General features: G+C 48.6%; 1 protein-coding gene across 3 annotated transcripts in view; it reads right to left on the bottom strand.

The window, feature by feature from the left end:
• The window catches only part of RPS6KA1 (ribosomal protein S6 kinase A1), a 127,871-nt gene extending 116,433 nt beyond the window's left edge, over nt 1–11,438 (bottom strand). For 2 of the 3 annotated variants that reach the window (XM_081961920.1, XM_081961918.1), the window contains exon 1: nt 11,023–11,437. In XM_081961920.1, coding sequence (XP_081818046.1) covers nt 11,023–11,097 — 75 coding nt within the window. In that variant the 5' untranslated portion in view covers nt 11,098–11,437. Of the gene's footprint in view, nt 1–11,022 lie in introns of all 3 variants that reach the window. The other variant, XM_081961921.1, reaches the window with a different exon arrangement.
• Nucleotides 11,439–11,818: the final 380 nt, after the last annotated feature.

An 11,818-nucleotide genomic window follows, 5' to 3' on the forward strand; every position in this document is an offset into this window, starting at 1 on the left:
TTCAAAGTCTAGGCAAAGAGCTTGAAGAAACAGGGGCTGTATCCTGCCCAAAACACACAGCCATCTGGTCTTGCGGGATTAATAAATAAACCCCAAACGGGTCAGGATTAACTTTTCTTGGAGCTATTTGCTCCATCATAAAACAAAACATTTCCACCGGATGAGGAAACCAAGCCATCCACACTTAACCTAGCCACTGGAAATAAATACCCTTTTTTCCCCAGGTGGTTTAGTGTCCTGCTTGTAATTTCAAGCAAAGTTTGTGATCTGAGATAAAATAACTGTCCCCATTGATATGTATTCATTTTATGTGTTCATGGCCATGTTATACTTATTTATAATAATAATAATAATAATTTATTAAATTTCTAGACCGCCCCCTCTCCCCGGAGGGACTTGGGGCGGTGTACAGGCATAAATTTAAAACATATAAACAATCAAACACATAAGTAAAAATCAGATTAAACAGCCCCTGTACAATTTATAAAAATTAAAAAACAGACCTTAAAACCAATCTTAAAAAATTTAGAAATAGGACTGAGGTGGGATAGGTGGAATTAGGCCAAGCCGGCTAGCTGGAATAGGTGGGTTTTAAGTTTCTGACGGAAGGAACGGAGATCCGTAGTCATTCTAATGTCGGGGGGGGAGGTCATTCCAGAGGGTCGGGCCCATCACAGAGAAGGCCCTTCCCCTAGGCGTCGTCCGCTGGCACAGCCTAGTGGACGGCACCCGGAGGAGTCCCTCTCTGTGTGAGCGAATCGGCCGGAGGGATGTATGGGGCAGGATACGATCCCGCAAATAACTAGGTCCTGTGCCATGGAGTGCCTTAAAAATGATGGTCAACACCTTGAAGCGCACCTGAAAAGCCACAGGTAGCCAGTGTAGCCCACGTAGGAGAGGTGTTACGTGGGAGTAGCTAGAGACTCCCGAGACTGCCCGGGCGGCCGCATTCTGAACCAGCTGTAGCCTTCGGGTGCATCTCAAGGGGAGCCCCATGTAGAGAGCGTTACAGTAGTCTAGCCGGGACGTCACAAGCGCATGAGTGACTGTGCGAAGGGCGCTCTGGTCCAATAGGGGACGCAATTGGCGCACCAGGCGAACCTGGTGGAACGCCCCCCTGGCCACGGCTGTCACATGGTCATCCATGGACAACCGGGTATCCAGAAGGATATCCATCTATGTGTACCAATCTCATGCGATAATGTCCATGTCTATACTAATAGCTATTACCTTGTACCAGTGGTGAAATGTAATTTTTTTTTGCCACCGGTTCTCTGGGCGTGGCTTGCTGGGGTGTCATGTGACTGGGTGGGCGTGGTCAACTATTTAAAAAAAAGTAAGCATTTTTTACTACATTATTCGCCGGAATCGTTAGTAAAAAAAATGCTTTAAGAAGTGAAAAAAAAGGTTCAGCTGTGCCATGCAATTGTGGGAACCTTTTTTTCACTTCTTAAAGCACTTTTTTCCTGCCTGTTCGACCAAACCGGCAGGAAAAAAATGCTTTAAAAAGTGAAAAAAAGAGCTTCCTACGATCGCGCGCACGACCGTCAGAAGGCCCCCCCCCCCGCTTTTTAAAGCATTTTTTCCTACCTATTAAATAGATAAATAAATTTTAAGTTGGAGATACTAAAAATCAAATATGCACAGACAGGAGATTCACACGGTCACTGTCAGGCATCCCCAGATGATATTCCCACCAGAAGGCTGGCAGCCAGAGAGTCAAGGACACAGCTGTGCTGAGATTGTCACTGCGGATACAATACTAGAAAAACCCTTAATAAAGCAGGAAGCCAACCCAACCAGTTCAAGTATTCAAGTCATGTCTACAGCAGTTCCAAAGTTCAGATTCTACTCCTCATTCTCTCAATTTTACAGTGTAACTAATTAAGAGCTGCCGATTTTTCGGAGTGAGAAGCAGTTGGTGCCAGTGTGTCCTTATTGTACAGCATCCCCATGGCTGTTAACCTCACCTGCTCTTATTTTCATTTATTTAGATATTAATCCATTTATAGGGCCACCCATGTTGCAAATCTAACTCTGGCCAGCAAATAGCACATGAAAACATTTTTTTTAAACCCTTAACAAGCTCTTGGCCTCACAGTCATCACTGAAGGAGCCAACCCTGGTCCTTCTATAAAGGAATTAACTGGGGGGGGGGAATAGTCACCCTGGATCAAATTAGCAGACTCTTGGCTGAATCCCCATTCCCTCCCCAATCCAGGGGAAGGATACTTCAACATCCCCATTCCCTCACCACCCCACTAACCTGCTTTCCAGCTCCATTCTCCTGAGCAGGCAACAAAAGAAGACCCAGCTGATCAGCTGGGACTCGGGAGGAAGTGAATAGATTGGGGGCAGGGCCAGCCAGAGGTGGTATTTGCTAGTTCTCTGAACTACTCAAAATTCCCACTACCGCTTCACCAGTAGCAAGTAGCTCATTTATTTGGGTTGCTCTTTTCAACAAAGGTGTAGAACAGGGGTGTCAAACTCAAGGCCCGGGGGCTGGATCCAGCCCATGGGGTCCTTAGATCTGGCCCATGGGACTACCCTAGAAACAGCAAATGACTGGCCTGCAGTGCCTCTGCCACTGAAAATGGAGCTTGGGGGACTGTGTGTGGCTCTCCCAAGCTCCATTTTCACTGGCAGAGGGTTACAGTAGGCCGTGACAGTTGAATACGGAGCTCGGGAGCCCGTTTTTGCTGGCAGAGTGCTTGGGCCGCCACAGGCGCCCCCGACATGAGTGACGTCGAGCTGGCCATGCCCACCCCGGCCTCCCAAGGTCAAACACAACCCTGAGGTGGCCCTCAATGAAACCGAGTTTGATACCCCTGGTGTAGAAGAATACTGGCAATTAATCCGGCCATTCACTTGGTATCATCCTCACTGCCTGCATTCAAAGAGAACACTAAGCGAATGTAGGTATATTCCCCCTTCTGGCTAAGCTAAAACCAAACCAGTCACTGATTGTCTTGTACAACCTATTTGGTGGATGGTCGGATTTCAGATCGGTGTGTTTCTAGGCTCTACTCAGAGATGCCAGGAATCGAACCTGTAGTCTCTGCATATACGGTAATGCAAATGTTCTGCTCTAATTTTTTTCAATAACTGCTCATAGGTAAAAGTAAAGGTTCCCCTCACATATGTGCTAGTCCTTCCCGACTCCAGGGGGCAGGGCTCATCTCCGTTTCAAAGCTGAAGAGCCAGCACTGTCTGAAGATGTCTCCATGGTCATGTGGCTGGCATGACTAAATGCCGAATGTGCATGGAACACTGTTACCTTCCCACCAAAGGTGGTTCCTATTTTTCTACTTGTGTTTATTGCTTTTGAACTGCTAGGTTGGCAGAAGCTGGGACAAGTAACGGGAGCCCACTCCGTTAGGCGGTGCTAGGGATTCGAACCACCGAACTGGTGATCTTGCTGATCAACAAACTCGGCGTCTTAGCCACTGAGCCACAACGTCCCGTTGCAGGAACTGCTCATAGTCCCAATTAAAGCTGCTGCCTTTCCGGCCAGCGTGGATAGCATGCATGGAATGAACGAATGCCAGGAAAAGGATTAAACAAATGAAATGAGCCAAAAGAGAGGTAAAAAAGGATATACCATGAAGGTGGAAAATAGGGGAGGGGGATTTCAGCTCCCAAACTATTTGGGCAGAGAACCGCCTGCATTTTGGGAAGGGGGAGACCCTTCCAGCTCACCTGCTATGCATAAGCTTGGAATAAGTTGGAACTCTACAAATGCATGAGCAAAAGAAGAGTCTGTTGCTATTTTAGAGCACTGAGGAAGCATCCCAAAATATGCTGTGGTATAACAAACAATGAATTACAGGATATGAGAGTGGGCAGGCTGGCATGGTCCCCCATACCCTGAATGACCCTGAGATGTAATGAGACCCCGGTGCTCGCCCTCCTCCTCTTCCTCTTAAGCTGGTCATGATTGCTTCATGGACCCTTATTAGAAAGCTTCTATCTGGGCTTCACAGGCTGCCCATACACACCAATTATATTTTCCTTAAGGCAAGGAAACCGGAATAATTTGAAAGTCATGGTTTCTGGTTTAATATGGTATATGAATGCAGCCAACTGTGGGTCAACAACTTATGGCTTAGCATTATGGATAAAGCCAACCTGTGGTTACCATATATTCTAATTCAACACTTCCCAAGCTGCTATAAGAATAATTATTTCTCAGTTCTCCAATTATCACAACTTTAAAGCTGCTGATGTAGAAACTGCATGTGCCAATGCTCGCTAACAGACAAACTGATACAGGACGGGCTTTTTCACTTTCAGAATATCCACAAACTTTGTAATCTCTGAAAGTCCCCTAGATTTTCACAACGCTTTCTTTTAAAAATATGAACCCACTAAAAAGAGGAAAAGGCCTGGCACAGTACATTTCTCAATACAATGGTACCTGGGTACTAGATTGCTTTGAAACTCATTGAATTTGGTACTCGGCGCATTTTGACATGAAAAACTTGTCCTGGTACTACTCATTGTTTGTTTGGTACTTGAGGCCCTGCAAAAGGAAGTGGGGGTCAACTGCAGAGAGTGGGCAAGCAGTCAGCCATGCTGGGATGGTCACCGTAAAAGGAAGTGAGGGACAGCCACAGAGGGTGGACAGGAAGTCAACCATGCTGGAAATGTTGCTGACATTGGAAAAGGGGCAGATAGGAAGTCCTTCCTGACCGAAACAAAAGGTCACATGGTTTGTTTGGTATTTGTCCTTTTTAGTACTCTACGGAACCAATTAAGGACAAGTACTGAGATACCACTGTATGTGGTTAATTTAAAGTGGGGGGATATTAAAAAGATGTATGTATGCACTGACAGCCTAAAGTGCGATTGCCCCTGCCAAATATCTCCGATGGTTCTTGCAGGCAAACAGCTTTTTCCTACCCTGCTAATCCCACACCTGTTATCGGCTGAGCCCCGGAGAACACAAGTCATTTTTTGCCTTCCCATACTTATCCTGCACCAGGCTCCGTGCCAGAGTGTTCGGATTCTACCTATAACTGTGAAGACAGCTATTAGTTTGTAATGGCATGTGAGAATGCCCTTGGAAGATGGAAGGAAGAGAAGCTGCCCAGGAAATAATCAGATAAATGGGAGAGGAGCCCACAAATGAGTAATGGGCAAGAAAGAAACTCAAGAAAGAATCTACCATAAGTAACCGGGTGGTAAAAAGAGACAGTGGGAGATTTGTACTTTCAGGCTTGCAAGTTTCTGTTCATATTCTTATAAGAAGTTTGAATTAGTTCATCTTGTTGTGTTTCCTGTCTGGACTATCTTAGGAGGCTGACATGGCTCTGGTGTCATGTGAGGACGAGGCATTTAAAGAGTGTATCACTCACATTTTGTGTAAAGATTTGCTCTTATAACTTCACCTATGGAGAAGGGCCAATTTAAGTGTCATGAGCTCCTATCGGAACAGGGCATCATTAAACTGTTACTGGGCAGGCAGTTGGGAAGAACAAAGCAATAAATATGTTTAACCTTCTTTTTTTTTAAATTAAAGTTCTAGAATGTGTTTGAATACTTATCGTACATCAGTTAGCTCCAAAGTATGTTTCCTTTCTTGCTTCCTGGTTGAGTTTGTTTGCTTTTGATAAAGAGCAAAGGAATATGGCCTAACTTTGCCAGGTCTTGCTATTCGCCTCGAATCAGTCAGCACTACCAACCTGATGGTGAGGCGGAAATGGAGGGTGGGGAAGCAAAGAGCTTTTAAATAAAGGAGAATATTTGTAGCTCAAGATTGAAATGAGGGGTGCTTGGTGCTCTCCTAGCTTGGTGGTTTTCTTGCAGACCTTCCATTACCCCAAACAGGTAACATCAACAGTGCTAAAAGAGGGTGGGTTTGCACCCATCTTATATACTAGTGGCTTGCCCTATAACCCACTGGAGGAGTTGGTCTTAAGAGGTTCGTTGCTTGGGCTGCTTACTGTCAGCTTGTTTGGCAGTTCCTCAATTGGGGTATTAAATACAGATTAATAGAGTTGAAAGGGACCTGGTAGGTCAGGGGTGTCCAAACTTGGCAACTTTAAGACTTGTGGACTTCAACTCCCAGAATTCCCCAGCCAGCTCTGCAGAGCTGGCTGGGGAATTCTGGGAGTTGAAGTCCACAAGTCTTAAAGTTGCCAAGTTTGGACAAGTTTGGACACCCCTGTGGTAGGTCATCTAGTTCAACCCCCCCCCCGCCCAAGCAGGAGACCCTACACCAGTCTCTTCTTGAAGCTCCCACAACTTCTGAAGGCAACTTCTCTTTCACTGGTTGATTGTTCATAAGGAAATTTCTCCTTATTTCTAGGTTGAATCTCCCCTTGTTCAGTTTCCATCTATTATTCCTTGTCTGGCCTTTGGATGCTTTGGAAAATAGCTTGACCCCCTCCACTCTGTGGTAGCCCCTCAAATATTGGAAGACAGCTATCCTGTCTCTCCTGGTCCTTCTCTTCACTAGAACAGCCATGCCCAGTTCCTGCAACCATTCGTCATATGTTTTAGTCTCCAGTCCCATAATCATCTTGGTTGTGTTTACTTCTTGATTGTTGGACTGATGCTAATAGTAAAAAAAGCCCAAGCAAAGAACCTCTAAGACTGACCCCAACAACACTGTCAGTTGTAAGCCACTAGAATATAAGCTGAGAGCAAACCCCACACCTTACTAGCACTGATGAGGTTACCTAGTTTGGATAATAAAAGGCCTGCAAGAAAACCACCAAGCTCAGAGAGCACCAAGAACTCCTGAAAGAATTTTTCATCATCACAGAGTAGAAATGATATCTACCCATCCTTCAGTAGGCGTAAAACTAGTCTGAGATGAAACAGACTCTCTCATTCTTATCCGGTAACAAAGCCTAACAGAATTACACACTTTGCATGGCTCTTGGATGGTATTGGCAATCAAGAGAAGAACCCTACAGTTAGTCCTCAACTTATGGCCATAACTGAGCCCAAATTTATGTTGCTAAGCAAGACAGTTAAGTGGATTTTGCCCCGTTTTATGACCTTTCTTGCCACAGCGGTTAAGTGAATCGTTGCAGTTGTTAAGTCAGTAACAGGGTTGTTAAGCTGGCGGGGAAATTCTGGGAGTTGAAGTCCACACATCATAAAATGACTTAAGATTGAAAACCATTGCTCTACTCTGTTGCACAATTAGCCCAAGGCCTAGATCCCCAGCAGGATACTGGGGGCACTCAACTGCCCAGAATTCTCCAGCCAGCAGTGCCAAGTCCCTTGACTCACCTGGTTTCTTATCTTAAAAAACGTTTAAAGCAAACACGATGAAGCTTCCAGCATAGCTTTTATTTGCAAAAGAGCTTGCGTGCTTTAAGGGGTTGCTTAGAAAATAAAATAAAAAATAGCAGGTAATTGCACCCGGGATTCTCTTGGAAGGGTGCCCACCTGCCAGAACAAATAAAAACAAGGGAGAGACATATGCTTGGGGGGGAAGGGGGAGGGGAGGAATTAGAGAGGGTAGCAGGAAGCTTTTCTACTTTAATGAAGTCTCATTACAGCTATTTTATGAATGGCCCAATCTTCTGCCGCAATCCCTCCCTGGAATGCCATTTTGGGAGACTGTCCACCACACAATTCCAAATTTAATCCCCCAGCCCCCAAAGGTTGGGGACCCCTGACCTTTAGGTTAACCCAGCAGCTGGGAAATATTGTTTTAGAAACAATTAATAAAACGTGCACTGCCTTGGGAGTCTGCCAGGCTCCCTGTGAAAGGTGTGAAGCCGATTGAATGTTTTAATGAGGCAACGTTATTCTTTTCAAGCACAGAAAAGAACCCCGGAGGACCAAAACAATTTTCGAGTGGGGACAAAGGTGCGGTGAGAGCCCATTGCTTTCCTTCCCTTTTATGGCGCAGGAAGTTTAATAATTCCTTTGATTACTTGCACGGAGCCAGCTACCCGTGAAGAATAAATCACAACAGTACACACACAGAGAGAATAAAGATGCCGTTAGGAAAATCAATAGCTGATCCTGTGTGCAAGCACACCTAACTAGGCATACAGAGTGTATGCAGGGTGTATAACTACTCCGCTGCAAAATGAAGGATAGAGTTCATACAGCCTTGAAAGAGCTGTAATTTACTCTTTTAACAGCAGTTATCGGAGCTGAACCCTCAACCAGGGTTAACAAGCGAGAGCGTCTGTGGTTCATCTCATACGCCTATCCAAATGATTAGCATAATGGCCAGGTTCATCTACGAAAACATAATAGAGCATTTGGCTGAGAAACTATGATTTATAAAGCCTGATTTACATTTAGCATACACTTCGCTAAAAGGGTATTTAAAAAAAAAAACCCACACACACAAAGACTTTAATATCATTTTAAAAGTCTTGCGGCCCCGTGGAACTACAGACCACTGTACAGAAACCTCAGTATTTGGAGCAGAAGTGGCATTCAGATGGTTTGGAACGGTTCAAGCAAACCAGATGTGGAGATCGTGGGTGGCCCTGCCTACCCGGCCCGGCTCTATACCGTCCTATTTAGCCACGTTTTTGAGGCCGGGCGCATGCGCGAGAGGCACATGCGAGAACAAAGTGCATGCGCGGAAGGCCGGGCACATGTGCGGTTGGTGCACGCGCGGGGCAAAACAGTGGTAAAAATAAGTGAACCCCACGGCTGATTTGGAGTTGAGCACCTTCAAAGGCAGCTGTTCCTGTTCTGCCTATTCTACATCACAGTTAACCTGAGAGTTAATTCTGACCTTATGTTACTGTTTTAAAATGAGTTTCAGAGTGCAGAGTGACAAAGCCGACATTCTCTTCCACCGGCTCATTACCTCCGCTTCCCCAAGGCTCATTAGTAGGAGCCGGGGCTGCTTTCAGAATGGAAAGTGGACTTCCATCAGCCCCTGCTGCCAACGTAGTCAAAGCTTGAGGACAACATTGTCCCCAGTGGTAAGAATTCTTGTTTTGGCAGATTTCTTATTGAAATTTAAAGAGACAGGGTTATCCAGTTCCCAACAATTTCCTGCTAGCGCTGCTGGCTTCCTGCACTTGTCACAGAAAACATCTCCAAGGGGATGCAGATGTTTCCCAGACCGTCTTCTCACATCCCTACTTATGCACCAGAGGATGCTTACCAAGAGCTGGTGTTAGGGACTCAACTAAACGCCTTCCAGATGCTTGGATCTTCCTATTGGGTCGTGATAGCTGGCACTGATGGAAGTTACACTCCCAAACATCTGGAAGAGACCATCTTGTTTTCTCTGCCTAGATTTTTGGACTTTGACTCTGCTCTTTATCTTATGGGCCAGCCTAAGTCTCAGGCATCCTGGCAGCCAACTTTCTCCTTCCTCACCACTCCCTGCAAGTTACCGTTCCTTATCAATGCTTGTCCTCTCTTTACATTTGTCCTTTAGAATGAGTTTGCACCAGCCTGCAGTTTGCTAAGCCTGCTTGGTGGCACCGGCCACACTGCAGTTGTTGAAACCCAGCACATTGGAGGAGCACGTACGGGGCGAGATTAATCGCACATGCAGTCTGCAGGTGGGATTCATCCTTCCTTTGCAAAGGGGAATAAACACAACACCAGTTCTCTTCAGAGCAGCAATTTCACATCGCTCTCACATTTATTGTCATTTACATAGACTGCTTGTAGGAATAAAGATTCCCCCCCCCCTCTCTACTTGTTCTACCTGCTTGGACCATTTTACCTGAAATCCAACCACACTTCATTTCAGACCGTCAAGATATAGGTCTGGCCATATACAGTATATACATATACTCTGTTATTACAATCTTCAAAACCCCAAAACTTTAACCTTAAACTGTTTATCTCACCCCATTCCTAAGAGGTCTGTGAGGAGGCATACAGAAGCGCACCGCCGTGCCTACCATTCGTACCCATTTCATTCGTACTCATGTTTATTCTTATACCTATTCTCTTGTAAACGATTGACAAATCAAATCAATAAATCAATAAACTCCAAGAACTAGACCCCTTCCTGAAAAGCAAGCTGACCTCAAGACTGAAGTCTAGACCTTCCCAGAGGTGCAGCCCAAATCCAAGACGGTCCCCTTCCTCCCCATGTCATGCCTTGCAGCCTAAAAAATCCCCCCAGGGGGGGGGGAAGCGGCCTGAGCTACTCCTCCCTGCCGGTGGGGTCTCCCCCACTTCTGTCCTCCTTAAAGCAGCCCTCCAAGCCCTGGCAGCGGACCGTTGCTTCAGCCCTGGCAGCAGAGCAGGAAGAGGAACCGTCTCTCTCTCTCCCCTCGGCCAGCACCACCCAGCCCGCTTTCTCAACTCCTTTCCGCGAGGAGGCCCCAGCCGTCCCCCGAGGGGCGTGGGGGGGAGGGGGGCTCCGGAGGGGCTTCGGAAAGTCGCTCATTGATCGGATGAACCAGGGAGGTTCGGATTACTTTAATGGGGAGGAAAAAGCTCTCCGGGACGGTGCGGTGCCCTTTAATGGCTTCCAGCACAAGCAAGCCGGAACGTTGCTTCGGGGCCAAGGGCTCTTATTGTGGAGACGGTGCAAGTCGGAGCAGGGGCTTCCGAGAGCTCCAGAAGCACCGCTTTCACCCGGGGTGGAGGGAGGTGTGTGTGCGGGGGGGGGGGGGACACGACAGTCCATCTCCGGTGTTTTCCTCAGCTTGATGAACGGCGCCCCGGGGACGGGCTGGGGACCGGCCACCGCCGCCGCTCTTTCCAAGCCACGGTCGCTCCATAGCTGAGCCGGGGCGGGGGGGGGGGGCAGGGGGTGTCCGAGGCTGCCTTATCCGGTTGTGCGAACCGGCCAGGTGCGGCTCCAGAGCGAGTCTCCCGGGCTTTGAGGAGAAGAATGGGGCGGGGGGGGGGGGGTTACAGTCCCAGCCCGGCGCTGGAAGCAGAAAAGCTCGGGGCTCCGCTCAGCCAGCCCTGCCCGGGGATAGCGGGCTCTCTCAGCTCCAAAAGTCGGAGCGGGGGCGGGGGGTGCAAGTCAGGTCGGGCGAAGGCGCGATACTCCGCTCTCCTTTTCTCCCACGCGCCGCCGGAGAACGCCCCGCCCGCCCGCCCGCCGCTCACCTCAGCCGCGTCCAGCTCCATGTCGACCAGCTCCACCTCGGGCCAAGGTTCCGCTCCCAGCTGGGCGAGCGGCATTTTGCGGCCGCTTTGGACGAAGGGCTCCCGGGAAGGCTCGGAGTCCGGCGAGCAGGGCGAGCGAGGGGACTCTCCTCTGGCGCGGCGCCGGCACACTTGGCGCGCCTCGCGCTCGCCCTCCGCGGCGTGGGGCGCCTGGCAGCCCGGGAAGGGGAAGGCGAAGGCGGCGTCCAGCGCCGGCCCCTGGCGCCCGATTGCTTGCCGCACAGCTGGCGGGGAGCGGGAGGGAGGAGTTTCGCGGAGGGCTTCGACCGGCTCCCGACGACGCCTGCCTGCTTGCCTCGCTGCCTGCAGTCCGGGCTGGCTCTGCTCCCGGTTCTGCTCGCGGTCTGGTTGCTCCCCGCTTTTGGAGGTAGCCGAGCGGCAGGTCGAGGCTCCTCCTCCTCCTCTTCGCCTTCCTGGTTCCCAGCCGCTCTCGCTCGGTTAGCGAAGGTGGCCGCGTTCCCACGACACCGTGACTCGTGATTTCCTTTTCAACCCTGTGTTAATCTGCATTTTGGGTGCAGGCACTCAACACCTTTGCCGTGGCTGAGGGAGCCCCGCTTGCTTAATGAGCCCTCCATGAATGCTGTGTGTGTGTGTGTGTGTGTGTGTGTGTGTTTGCACGAATTCACAGGACGCGGTAAAAAGTGAAATCTGGGTTAGTCATCCCAATGTTCTGGGCTGGCATCACGGACTGCACCACTGAGGAGAACTTTCCTGGCAGTGAGAACAATTAATC

The sequence above is a fragment of the Natrix helvetica genome (assembly GCF_964273705.1).
Source record: "Natrix helvetica genome assembly, chromosome: 9".
Taxonomy (NCBI): domain Eukaryota; kingdom Metazoa; phylum Chordata; class Lepidosauria; order Squamata; family Natricidae; genus Natrix; species Natrix helvetica.